A 12,935-nucleotide genomic window follows, 5' to 3' on the forward strand; every position below is an offset into this window, starting at 1 on the left:
TGAGTTACTAAGTTGCTGGGTAAGTTCCGAGGTGGGGCACGTGACTAAGAAACCCAATTCACTGCAACTTCATCCTTACCTCTGCCACGCCTTTGCCTAGAGCTTTGGAAACCTTGACATTTAATATCTGATATCAGGGCGGATATCTTAGCGCACCGAGCTCTCCAGATTAGATAGTGTCAAATCGTGGGCAATCATCAACTTAGATGAAACTAAACGGTAGTACAGCATGTGGATCATCTCTTCTGAGATCGATCTGGGCTAAAGACAAACACCACATAAAGCAAACACGGGTAGTCATTCAAAGGCACGGAATAAAGATGGGCAGCGAAGCGCAAAAATGGCTCTAAATATATTTTTCGTTGGGAACAGCAAAGTCAACTTTTTGTTTGTGTGTGACACTGGCCCCGCCTCTTTTGTTTGTTTGTTTTTTTCCTTTTCTAGACGCCCTGAGGCTTCTTGCTCCTCTTCCTCTTCCTCTGACCATCTGCGACTTCATCCTGCGGGCTGCATTCCAGTGCAGCCGCGTTCAAGTCAAAACGAGGGTATCGATTGCTCAACCATCTCCATCACTCACCAACCATTTTCGTCCACATTAAAGCCATCCCGGGTCATCTAAATTAAAAGTATTGGGGGAATGGAGTATAAAACACAAATGAAAATAGGCAACAACAAAAAATTACCGTAAAACGCCAAGACTTTTGTTTTCGTCGTTTCGGTTCCTCGAAAAGAATGGGTAGGCTTGATGTGGTTGATGCGCGCGTCGCTGTTGACATCAAATCAAAGTTTCGTACAAAGGGTATTAGATTGAGCAAGTTTTGTCAACATTCACAGCGCATCCGCCATTGCCACGTCCTAGGGCAAAGGGGAGAGGGATGATTGCGTTGGTGAGCATGTGGTGGTTATCGAAAGTGCAATCACGCAACGACTTCTGCGGGGGCGGCAGCACCCTCCAACTCCGGGGCAGCATCTTTGGCTTCCGTTATAGCATGCTCAGATGCGTCTGGAGTTTGCTCTACTTCTGCTTCGGTGGAAGCCTCAGCAGCAGTCTCAATAGCCACCTCAGCGGCTGCCTCTGCAGTTGGCTCTACAGATGGCTCTTCGGTCGCTTCGGTGGCCGGCTCTGCAGCTGTCTCAACTGCTTCTCCTGCAGCCTCTTCCGCAGTCAGTTCTGTATGCTGTTCAACAGTGGCTTCTGATGATGGCTCAACAGCACCATCAACAGGAGCACCTGTTGGTGCTTCAATGGTTTCGGTAACATGCTCTTCAGCAGCTACCTCCGCCATATGGGCATCAACCATCAACTCAGGGGCGACGGCGACGGCGACTGCGGCCAGTGCATCAGCCGCTTCTGCCTTGACAGCCTCTTCAGAGTCAATGATACGGGCCTTTTTATAGGGTCGCGAGTCCGCTTCACTCAGAGCCTCCCTGGTGGCTCTCAGCTCAAGCTCCAGTTCATCGAGGCGTCGTTTGAGATTGTTCTCTCTCCGATGGCTATCCTCCAGCTGAATGCGGAGTTGGTTCTCCATCTCCTTGCTGGCATCCAACTGGGCTCGCAGTTGAGTGTGCTCAACACCGGCAACTTCTTGGCCTCTGAGCGCTGCGGAGGCTGCCGCCTCTTGCTGCTCAAGCTGGCTCAGACGGCCGCGGAACAATTCATTTATGAATTCGAGCTCTCTGACTCTCGTCTTCAAGCTGGAATTGTTTGCAATGAGTTGCTCTTGTGTCTGAGGAGATTCAAGTCCGCGATCTCCATTCATAGGTGAGCCAGCGCGCCCCTCTCCGCCATTGAAGCCGCCAACGCCTTGCTGGGACGGATCGTCCACCATGAAAGCGGGCAGTGAGTGGTTATACATTGAGGGAGTTCCGGTTCGAGAGATAGGCGAGTCCGGGCCCTCACCATTCGCCTTTTGCGCTCGGCGAATAGCCTGCGCCGCAGTGCTCTCGGCGCTGTTGGGATCCGTCGCGAGGGGGAAGCCGTGTTGCTGCTACATTTGAGGCATCGCGGTTAGCAAAAGGGAGCCACGCGCAGCGTGCCTTGACGTGTTACCAACCTTTCGTTTCGGAGCAAGATCAGGGCGCATCGTCTTTACGCGATTTCGGCTCTTGATAACGTCCGTCTTGAGAGATATCGGCCGGGGTCGTCCATGCAGCTTCAGGAAAAGTCCGCACGCATTGCAGAGGACAGATCCAAACTCGTCGCGTCGCCATAACGGCGTTGTCGACGTTCCGCAGTTTTGGCAGACGGGCTGCGTTGATCCATTAGTTGCCATCATGATGTCGGCTAGCACTGGGTGATGGGGGAATGCGATTAGGGAATCGATTAGGGAGAAAGGCCGATAGATATTATCATCATCGATAAGGATGACGGAACAGAGAAAAAAAACTTTGGGCCCCCGGTCGACCGATAAGGCCAAGATAAACCGGGCACGCACCGACGTGGGTGGGTGGGAATTGCCTGTTTGGGCTTAGGGGTGAAGATTCTTGCGATAAGGCACGTGATTGCGATAATGATATGAGATAAGATGTAAAAGTTGGAATATGCCAGCTCCGATTGGCCCGCTGTCGGATCGGCAGTTTTGGTGTTGGAGGCGCAACAGGACGGCGGCATTTCGTACATGGAAGGGGGAAAAGAGGGCAGCAGGACGAGGATATCGAGGAAGGAAAACACAGACTTACCATGTTGCCGTTTGTGCCACCACTAGTAGCAGCGGGAGAAACGCCATGATACATCTGGTTCTGAGGAATTGGCGGCGGCCTAGTAGACGCGAAGAGTCAGTGCCAAAAACAACATTACGATCCAAGTGCTCGAGATGCCAATCTTGCCACGGCCGATATTGCGCCAGGCACAACAAGAGAAGGCATTGTATGGTTTCAAACTCGAATGCAAGCGCAGTACCTTTGTTGTGGAGCTTCAGCTGTCGCGTTGCTTGCTGCAAGGGAGGCAATGCCGGGCAGTTGCTGCACATTGGCAGATGCGGAAGTAGACGTCGAGCTTGGTCGAGAGATGGGCTCGATCGGTGGTGGCGGCAGGACTTGTGCTTCTTCCATCGTGGCTAGGGATTCGGGGAGGCTTGCAGGAGCGCAGACGAGGGCCAGCAAGGCAGGATGCGAATTCGAATGGTCGCCAGCGTGAAAGTGGCGATCGAGGCCGGGGTGTTTTTTTGCCCTTCTCGCCCAAGGGTGGTTGCTTTTTTTCAGGAGAAATCAAGCACCAGCCACAAGATCGCGGGATCGCAGATTTCGTCTCGCGCTATGATGATGTAAGGAAGAGGCGACGGGCGTGGCGGAGTTGCAGGAGATTGAGGCTAAGGCGCGGCACAAAAGCGTGGGGGGAAAAAAAGAAAGGGAAAAGAGGAAAAGGTGAAAAGGCGAAAAAAAGGACCCTGGAGGCGTATCGCGATGTAATGTAATTATTGTTTCCCCCCTTACAAAGTACAGGCAAAGTGGTAGGTACACACAACGAGGAAGTCCGGATACGAATCCTGGGAAGGCGCGCGTGGGAGGGAGGGGCTCGTTACTAAGGACCAAAGGTGCTACCTCGCCCATGTACCCGTACTTATACAGCGCGCAAAGCCCGCCAAGCAGAGGCTAGGCAGAGGCCCTGCGCGCTGTACAGTGACCAAGCTGCGCTGGCCTCAGCGTGAAGTTCGGGCTCTGGTGCTGCCCGGCTGCGGCAACGGCGGGCGCTGATTGGCCACGGCGGGCATCAAGAACCGCAGGGTTAATTTAAACAGATTCAACAGCAGCCTTATGTATTGATTGCTCCAGCCCGAAGGCGTATCCCAATCTTGATCTGTCCCACCCCACGGCCACGACGACCGCGTCTGTCCAGGATTGATGCCTCTCAACTGCTTTACCAGATATCTAGCCGTGCCACGATAGAGCACGCATGTCGGCGAGAGGGGGGCCAGGGAGGGCCAGAGGGGAGCAGAGAGGAGCAGAGAGGAGCAGAGAGGGGGGGCACAGCTGATAGACAGAGCGCCGTCGAGCCTGTAGCATCGCCAAACTCAATGTAGGTACGTCTGATGAGTGTCGCTGCATGCAGATGACAGTCGTGGATGCATGTCATTGGCACTTGATCAGCTCCATATTTGACAGTGCCCCTCCAACGGCGGCAAGCGAGAGTGAGGGGTTTGCTGTCGTTGTTGTTTGTTGTTGCTGGTGCTGGCGCTGTTGCACTGTCGCGAGGCACATGGGCCGAGACGAGAGGTGGATGACATGGACGAAGTTTAGAATGGTTTTTGTGTATAACAAAGCTTGATAATGGCTTTGAGCAGAGCTTGTGCCGGCTAGTCGATAAGGACGACGTCGATAACGCGTATCGCAGTTATCAGCCCATCTAATCGCAAGCACAACCTAACCCTGGAATGCATCTTTCTTGACGTTTGGTGCTAAGCTCAGCTAAGTTTTGGCAGCTGGAGCAATTTAGCCAACACGGACGTGCATGCTGTTGTGTTCGCTGGGCTGCAAGTGCCGACGGAATTAGGACCCGAGGCGTACAATCTACCAATGAAGTGCATGGATCAATACGGATTCTGCTGCCAATGATGGTTCACCAGCTGCTATCAGGCAGAACTAAGGCTCCGATCTGCCCTGACCATCGACCATCATTCGATATCGTTGAATCCATAGGTCTGTAGGCACAGTACAGTAAGCTTAGCACCATGCCCGCTACCACCTGGACGCACGTACTCGTACTCGACTCGACTCGACTCGGCCATCATCCCCATATAAGCTCTGGAACCTCGTCACCACAGCGCTGATCCCAGAATGCCCTGCGATTCGCCCTTGCTTTCCTCCCACAAGGTCCAGTCCAACAGCTGTTCCATCAAGCCACAACCCCTTTGCCATCGACCCACCGGCCCGGCAATTTTTGCTCTAGCGCCCAAGCCACAGGCCTTGCTCGGCGTCATTGGAGCCTCATAGCCTCACGGGCGCCGCTTTAGCACGGCGGCCCCTCCAGTCTTCAGCGGTGTGCGCCCTGTAAGTGCCCGACCGCAGCGCTCCATGGCGGTTGAACCGCTAGCACAACTCCGTGCGTCCTCGCTGGAGCTTAATTTAGTGGCACTACGCACTGCTGAACCTTGCAACGCTCGGGAAAGCAGTTAAGTTCTCCATCTTCTGGCCTTTTCTTGAATCTCTTGGTCTCTTCTTCTACTACCTTTTCATCACCGCCGCCCCTCGTCCTCCAGCCTCGTCGCCATCCGATACTCCCGCCAACATGTTCAACTGGGCAAAGCAGCAGTAAGAAATCTCCCTCCCGTTTGGCCCCCAAGGCACCAGCCCCGCCATTCTCCCTTGGCCAACCCCTCCAAGGTTTTGCCAAAAATCGAATGACGATTGCTGATGGAAAGCTGCTCTCCTCTAGGCTGGCCAACGTCGCCGGCACCCAAGAGCCCATCTATGGCCCGTCGGCCATCAAGTCCGTTGCCCAAGAGGCAAAGGAGACAAACACGCCGTATAGCGAGCTGACCAGGGCCGACCACACCTGGCTGGCGCTGGACAAGACATGCGTCGAAAACCAAGTCTTTTACTTCTTTGCCGAGAACGGCACCATTGCTATGGCCCAGGTCATCTACAGCAACGTTGCGTATGATGCGTCCCGTTGCCACGATCTTGATTTCATCTTGGCTGACTTTTTCCCCTGTTGAAGCGGCCTCAAAGTTACCTGCCAGTTCAACGCCAAGATCTTCTCCCGCGATCCGGCGAAGCCGCACCTGTGGTGTTCGAACCCGCTAAGCAACGTCGCCTTCAACGAGGACAAGACGTCCTTCTACGCCGATGACTGCGCCGTCGAGCTCTCCGAGGACGGCAACTCTTACACAATCAAGAGCATGAACGATGAGAGGGCGCTTGTCAACCTCAAGGTGACCAGAGCTGCCCCCGGCTTCCAGGCCGGCAAGACGGGCACTTCGCTGTATGGCACAGATCTCAAGAACCCTTGGGGCTCGATGCGCCATGCATTCTGGCCGCGCTGCTCAGCCGAGGGTACCATTACAACCAAGGAAGGCCCGGTGGACCTCAAGGGCCAGGCCATTTACATCTACGCTCTGCAGGGCATGAAGCCGCATCACGCCGCCGCGCGGTGGAACTTTGCCAACTTCCAGGGCCCCAGCCACACTGCCGTCATGATGGAGTTCATCACCCCTCCTTCTTACGGCAACACCGTCGTCAATGTCGGCGCTCTTGTCAAGGACGGCGAGATTATTGCCGTGAGCAGCGAGAACAACAAGGCCACGCACAAGGCCACTAAGAAGGACGCCACCAGCGATTGGCCAGAGCCCACTCAGGTTGAATTCTCATGGTCAGCATCCACCAAGGACGGCAAGCCCGTCACGGCTGTCATTGATGCCGCCCTTGGCGACCGCGTTGACAGGATTGACGTCATGGCCGAGGTGCCCGGATTCGTCAAGACAATTGTAGCTGCTGCTGCCGGAACGAAGCCTTACATTTACCAGGTTCGTAATCTGATCCCGTTACTTCTCTTCACAAGGCTAACTCTCCTTTTTTTTTTCTAGTTCGCCCCCAAGAGCACCTTGAAACTCAAGATCGGCGATGAGGAGATTTCTGAGGAAGGCCAGCTCTTCACAGAGGCCACCTTTATCTCCGACCTTGCTGCCTCTGGATAAACATGATAATATTGCTTTTTTTTTTGGAAAGAAATATAAATACAGGGCTTTTTGTAAAGAACTGAATGATTGATTGAGACAATGTTTGGATACAACCTAATATGAAACCCGGCGTTGGAGAGAGGTTATAATACTACTGATCGCTCGTTTTTTTTACATTAGCTTACGTGTAATCAACCAGCACATTAATTTTGATATATTAGGAAAATTAAAGAGCTTACCTTTTATATGATGTGTCCTGAAAGCCATGGGTGATTGTATCGAGGATGTGGATAGTTGTCAATTCTTTCCAGTTCATGTTTATTTGCTACTGAATCTTGAGAATGCCTAGTGGAATACGATTTACAAATCTCTAATAACTAGAGGGGAATAAAGCTCAAAGACCTGGAGAGTCCTCTCGCATATATATGATATAACGTAGGGTAGGGTGTGTAAGATGACGCCGTATCTCTCATGTCCAACTGCAACCCCCTAAAAAAACAACGTTGCGTTACATTTTATATAAACCACGCCTCCCCGCCGCCAGTCTATTCGAATTCCGTGTATATAACCCATCCCCCCCTCCTCCGGTAGGTATAAAACCAAAAAAATATCCCATTGTGTTATTTTCATCAAAGCCCGCCCGCCCATTTGATTTTTTGACTTTCATTGACTCGTATCAGCATTACAAATTTCTCTCTCTCTCTCGTCATGATTGCTTGTCTTTTTCTTCAGGTGTCTTTTCCGTCTGCTTGTCTTTTTCCTCAGGCGTCTTTTCCGTCGTCTGCGGCTCCTGCTCCTTGCCCAGCGCGCGCTCGACCTGCCAGATGGCCCTCTCGAGCTCAATCTCGACGGCGGGCAGGTCGAGGGTTTCTGAAAAGTCCTGGATCTGCTTCTGGGTGATGAGCATCTGCTCCTTGCCGGCGGGCTCGTCGGCGGGGGCCTGGCCGTGCTTTGTGTAGAGCTGGTCGAGCTCTTTGGAGGGGGCGAGGTGGAGGAGGTTGTTCTGGAGGAGCCATTGGATGTGTTTGCCGCCGTTGATGGCTCGCCAGTGAGACCAGGCGCGGTAGACGAGGTAGAAGAAGGGGAGGTTGGGGACTCTAATGATGATGGTATGTCTTGTTAGCCGGGGATTTGCTCTCGTCTCTCGTCTCTTCATGTCTTTCCTCTTCCTCTTCTCCTCTCTTCTCTTGTCTCTCTCCTCTCCTTTTCAGATTCCTTCCTCTCTTATTTCTTCCTGGAAAAAACTCACAAAGGTACCAGCCCCAAGGGCGCCGTGATAGGCATGCCCACAAAGCACCACATCAGCCTCTGCCGATGCAGCGCCTGCCTCTCCGTCGCCAGCCTCCGCACCACCCCCTCGGCCTTGTGCTCCGGGATCGCCGCCGGCGGGAACACCAGCTGGACGGCATCGCGGCCCCGCAGCTCGTCCTCGCGGCGCCGTGCCGACAGCGGCGGCACCGACTTGAGCCCCCACTCCTCAAAGGGAATGCGCCGGAAGGCATGGTTGCCGTAGTCGACGACCTTGCGCTGCCAGCCGCGCTCCATCTTCTCCCACTGCGCCCACTTGCGCGCGGCCAAGGCGGCGCCGCGGTCGATGAGGCTGCCGTCGTGCGAGGCGGCGTTGAGGCGGTTGGCGTAGAGGAGCGTTCGCCGCGTGGACACGGGGAGCAGGTAGATCCTCATTGTGGGCGTTTGCTTGAGTTGTCGTCGTTGGAATTGAGAAGAAGGAGAAGAGAAAGGGAGGGTATATAATCCCTATGAGTAGCTGGAGCCGTAGCTGGAGGAAGAAAACGGATCCCTCTCTACCTGGAGATAGAGCTGGATCAGCTACTAGCAAGTTTAACCAAAGACGTCACAAGCGGGTCAAGACACTGCGCCGCAAGCAAACACGTCAAGCCCATTGACTCCCTCACAGACGCAGAAAGATAACAAGACGCCTAAAGAAAAGAAAATAAGAGAAGAAGAAGAAAATCTCAAACTGTTGAGAGAGGGGGGACTAAAGTTGGTGTGAAATGGAAAGAAGAAAAAAATAATCGCCGTAATTGCTTGCATGTAAAAAAAGCTGTATGTTGATTTGAGAACCTAAAAAAAGGCTGCGAGGGCGACTAGGCTCGATTTGGGATATTTGCTTTTTGGGAGCCAAACAGTGACGCACATGGGCATCATGGCGGGCTGCGAGTTTTGCTTCATTTTTTGGGAAAGATGGGCTGCATTGCTCGAAGCAGAAAACTTGGAAACTGCTTTATATTCCGAGAAATGAAGTCACCTACCGGGCTGGGTGTCATTAAGTGGTTCTAGGTTACATGCTTCATCAGGCTCAATGTCCAATATCTCGGCACTCACCAAATCAATTTCATCACGAAAAATACAAACAAACTAGACAAGTCACACATCTAATGACAATTCTACTTCTTATCTAAAATCCCTAACAAGAAAAAAAATAGGACTTCACGCGCCGGTTATCTCTACGTTAGTATATCTACGCTGTCAATCTCCAACGTTCGTTGACTTACCTACCCTATCATCAACTTAGAAAACTCAACTGAGAAAAGAGTTTGGCAACTCCTCATGTATCAAACTTGCAGATTTGGGGACATTAGCAAATGGGCGGATGGTTTAGTGGTATAATTTTCCCTTAGCATATTGCGAGTTGCCTTAACGCCTGGGAAAGGTCCGGGGTTCGATTCCCCGTTCGTCCATCCTTTTTTTGTATTGTTTATACATGACTTTGCTTTGTTTCCTTTAAGAGTAATAATATATAAACAGTCATTCATGCATGAGTGATCTACATACATACAGTTCAGCCCTGCAGAGGCAATGCCGCCATGGATGTTATACAAACAAGAAGAGGTCCATCAGAACCAAGGCCGCCATGAGGGTTCCCTCTGAATAATGTAACAAACAGCTGCGACGCCTGACTTGTCGGGCCACAGCCTCCAGCGCATTATGGGCTACAAGTTCGGACTTTAAGTTGCCTGTCTCAAATACTAACATTGAAGCCATACACGTGGTGGCAGTCAACAGACCACAGCTTTGAATCGGCTAGGAGCGAATATAGAGAATGTCATCGCACCGCACAGCTTAATATTAGCATTCATCCAACAATATCTCGGGCAAAGCCTCCCGGAAAGTCCAGCGACCCTAGCACTAAGCGATTCTATTTCGAATCGCGTCGTGCCTCTCTGAATCACCACCGCTTTTGCCATTCTTACCATTATAATCCAAGCAATGGTCGTTTGAGATTTTCTGCATTAAGAACAGAATGTCGCTCTCCCGTAAATAGGCATGTCGGCTACATTATCTACGTGTGTAATGAGATACAAGGCAAATTGAATATAATGAAACCGTACGTATGCATGTTCACGCGGTCAATTCTATCGCATAGGCAGTAGCAAAGTGAACGGTGAATACTGGGTATTCATGGAAAGAAAAAGTTTCACTTTGAGAGTGTCCTAGACGAACTGTAACTGGAAATTGTTTAGGAAAATTGTTTAAGAGCATCGCTTGCATTTTGCAACACCTCCCGAAAAGACGCTACTGTGTCGTGAAGATCCGATGTAGCCTCTTTAACCTCTTCTCTAATTGCAGTTACCCCATCATCACGTTCTTTTTCCAGGTCCTCATTTGCCTCGTAAGACTTTACCTGAAACGCGTCAAAATGCTCTTCATACCTTTCATCTACCGCTTGCAGAAGAAAGTCCCTCTCTGTTGAATCATACCGACACGGGGTATAAACAGTACCTGGGTTCTCCTCTGTATTTTTGATCTGTCCAATAGACTCCTGTAACGAGTTCAAGCGAGCTTCCAATTGATTTTCAATGCCATCAAGGCGAGTTTCCAGTTGGTTTTTTAGATCATTATGGCGAGTGTTGGATTGGTTTTCAATATCATCAAGGCGAGTTTTGAATTGTTTTTCGATATCATCAAGGCGAGTATGAATGCCACGAAGTAAAGACATTAGCATTAGAGGGCTCTCATCATTAATATCGAGTTCGGGGCGTTCGCTGGGGTCGAGTCTGCGTTTTTCTTCCACAGTCAGCTTCGCCCAGAATATTGTGACAAAAGATACCTAATGCTTACTTGAACGTGCCAATGGAGAACGGAGAACGGCGCTGGTATATGGTGGTGGGCTTGGTGGGCTTGCTCCAGCATGCACAACATCATCATTCTCACTAATGACCTTGCCTCCCTTACCAGCATACAGCGTGGCGAGATTCCCAACCTTTTTATCCTTGCGTGGTCGATTTTTGGTATTCTTGAGGGAAAATATGGTCGCAAGTCGCTCAAAGTCTTGCCGTCCTCGTGTGACAGTATCAGAACTGGCAAGATAAAAAGTAAGCTGGGTAGCCATGGAAAGATGTTGCATGAAAGCCAGCTGCTCTTGTGTTGTACGTTTGGAAGCTATATGGCGATCTTCAGGACCGACACAATCAGGCCCTTGTGTCAAGGAGAAATGCAGTGCATGATTATTAGAAATGGGGAAGCCCGACACAGTGGATCGCCTATTAGAGAACACAGTTATGGCGTGAATCCGCTCGGGAGGCATGAGCAAATAGATGCGTTGCTTATTGCTTTTGCGCCTGCTGCCTTTGAGGGTAACGTATGTAGAAAGCGAGAACATTGCTGTATTGGCTGAGGTGTTCACGTATACATTGAGGTAGGTCTGTTGAACTTCTTTCACTCGTTTCCGTCCCCCATGAGTATCCTTCCAAGTGATCTTACAGACGTCATAAGAGCCCTTAATCAAAGGCGCGTTTTTATGAGTTTCACTTTCGGCCGTAACAATCGTCGCCTCGTCATCGTCACTTTCAGTGCTGTTCACATCAGAAACATTGTCAATATAATCTTCGTCGCTTTCAACATGTTTGAAAGCAGCGGTCTTTCTAGAACAGGGGCACGTTAGCAGCTTGCAGTATTCTGCAGAAGAGACTATGCCAATGTATTGATAAGGGCGTAGTAAGGGCGGAATAAGATTCCCCGACGTCTCTCGATAGGATTACTTCGAATGATGTACTGGCAACGGTGGCGATAGGAGGAGGTTGAAGGTCACCAAGGGTATACATTGATGCAACAACCTCGACTCGACTATAATCGCCCCAGACATAGTTCCCGAACTTCGAATAATGTACCAACAATAGCGAAAGACGGGAGGAGGTTGAAGTTCACCAAGGATATACGTTGATGTAACAACCTCGACTCTACTGTCCACCGATAAAGTTTGCAAATCATTCACCTTTAACGCGCTTCCCAAGAAGGTCGTTTAGAAGGTATCGTCATCTCCTGAACTAGTTTCGCAGACAACAGTCACCGAGCAATATTATCAAGGACAGCACGAGGGCTATTTCACTAACCCGGGGGAGGAGGAATGGGGTTGTGTTGTTGAGTAACCATCGTCTTCATCGTATGTAACATCTGGTTTGCCGGGTGTGATAGCAGCATTGTCCATGATGAAACGCGTGTAGTAGGTGACGTGATAAACAGCTGTCAGGATGTTGATAGTAATCGCGCATTGCAGGTAACCAAAGAGAAGTGTTTTAGTCACGTGGACCATTTTCTTAGGTAGCCGGCTAAAGATCGGTTAACTGCTTACCTCGAAGCTGACGTGATGTCTCCTTACTAATACAAGTACAGTTAGTGGACAAAAGTCTGCGACCATGTCACCGTGCGCCACCCAGAATCAAAAAATTACTATATTTTAAACCTTAGAAATAAACGCTAATATAACCTAAAAATAATAAATAAAAATACATGTAAGTAATTTATTTATATAAATATCTTATGCTGAAATATTTTTCATGTATTTACTATATGAAGCTTATAAGGGGGGGTCTATGTATTGCATCTTTGTAACGGGATTATAGGCCCTGAAGGGCGCTGTAATCTGTTACCTATTATATAGGCTGTTGTAGAGGGAATCCTAGCACAAAGTGCTAGTATTGCTGATCTTTTTGATTATTGGCTCAATTGGCACCCTTTCCAATTGCTGTTACAATCTTCTCCACACTGTTTTTTCTAGGGAAAAAGTCCATTTTTTTAATCTGCAGTTTAATCCCCCACTCAGCTTCTATTTATATAAAAATAAAAAACTAAAAATATTTGCGTAAGCTTAATGTAATTTTTTTGTTATTATATGAGGTTTTCAGCGTATTCTTATATTTATAGAATTAAATATCAAATTTCAAAAAGTATGTGTTTTGTGTATTAGGGTAGCGCACTGTGGTGTGGCCGCAGACTTCTGGCTACTCACTTTAACTATAGAGCGGTAAGTGAAGGTCCGGTCTAACTGCTTCTGGCTACCTATGAGCTTAGCATGTTCGTTCA

The 12,935-nt window shown here is 50.0% G+C and overlaps 4 protein-coding genes across 4 annotated transcripts; 1 reads left to right on the plus strand and 3 right to left on the minus strand.

The window, feature by feature from the left end:
* Positions 1 to 917: 917 nt before the first annotated feature.
* On the minus strand, positions 918 to 3,051 carry Triagg1_2497 (transcriptional regulator family: GATA type zinc finger; the record flags this gene model as incomplete). Its single annotated transcript, XM_062896684.1, has 4 exons — positions 918 to 1,988; positions 2,055 to 2,249; positions 2,680 to 2,758; positions 2,900 to 3,051. The coding sequence occupies 4 exons, from the start codon at positions 3,049 to 3,051 to the stop codon at positions 918 to 920; spliced, it is 1,497 nt and encodes a 498-aa protein (XP_062758709.1).
* A 2,285-nt stretch (positions 3,052 to 5,336) lies between these two features.
* On the plus strand, positions 5,337 to 6,632 carry Triagg1_2498 (uncharacterized protein; the record flags this gene model as incomplete). The annotated part of the gene is made up of 3 exons (XM_062896685.1): positions 5,337 to 5,593; positions 5,657 to 6,461; positions 6,522 to 6,632. 3 exons carry the CDS (start codon positions 5,337 to 5,339, stop codon positions 6,630 to 6,632), a joined length of 1,173 nt encoding a protein of 390 aa, XP_062758710.1.
* A 688-nt stretch (positions 6,633 to 7,320) lies between these two features.
* Triagg1_2499 (uncharacterized protein) lies at positions 7,321 to 8,297 on the minus strand (the record flags this gene model as incomplete). Its single annotated transcript, XM_062896688.1, has 2 exons — positions 7,321 to 7,711; positions 7,864 to 8,297. The coding sequence occupies 2 exons, from the start codon at positions 8,295 to 8,297 to the stop codon at positions 7,321 to 7,323; spliced, it is 825 nt and encodes a 274-aa protein (XP_062758711.1).
* A 1,795-nt stretch (positions 8,298 to 10,092) lies between these two features.
* Triagg1_2500 (uncharacterized protein) lies at positions 10,093 to 12,165 on the minus strand (the record flags this gene model as incomplete). The annotated part of the gene is made up of 3 exons (XM_062896689.1): positions 10,093 to 10,640; positions 10,695 to 11,497; positions 11,966 to 12,165. The coding sequence occupies 3 exons, from the start codon at positions 12,163 to 12,165 to the stop codon at positions 10,093 to 10,095; spliced, it is 1,551 nt and encodes a 516-aa protein (XP_062758712.1).
* Positions 12,166 to 12,935: the final 770 nt, after the last annotated feature.

Source organism: Trichoderma aggressivum, assembly GCF_033847375.1.
Source record: "Trichoderma aggressivum f. europaeum strain CBS 100526 chromosome Unknown scaffold_006, whole genome shotgun sequence".
Classification (NCBI taxonomy): domain Eukaryota; kingdom Fungi; phylum Ascomycota; class Sordariomycetes; order Hypocreales; family Hypocreaceae; genus Trichoderma; species Trichoderma aggressivum.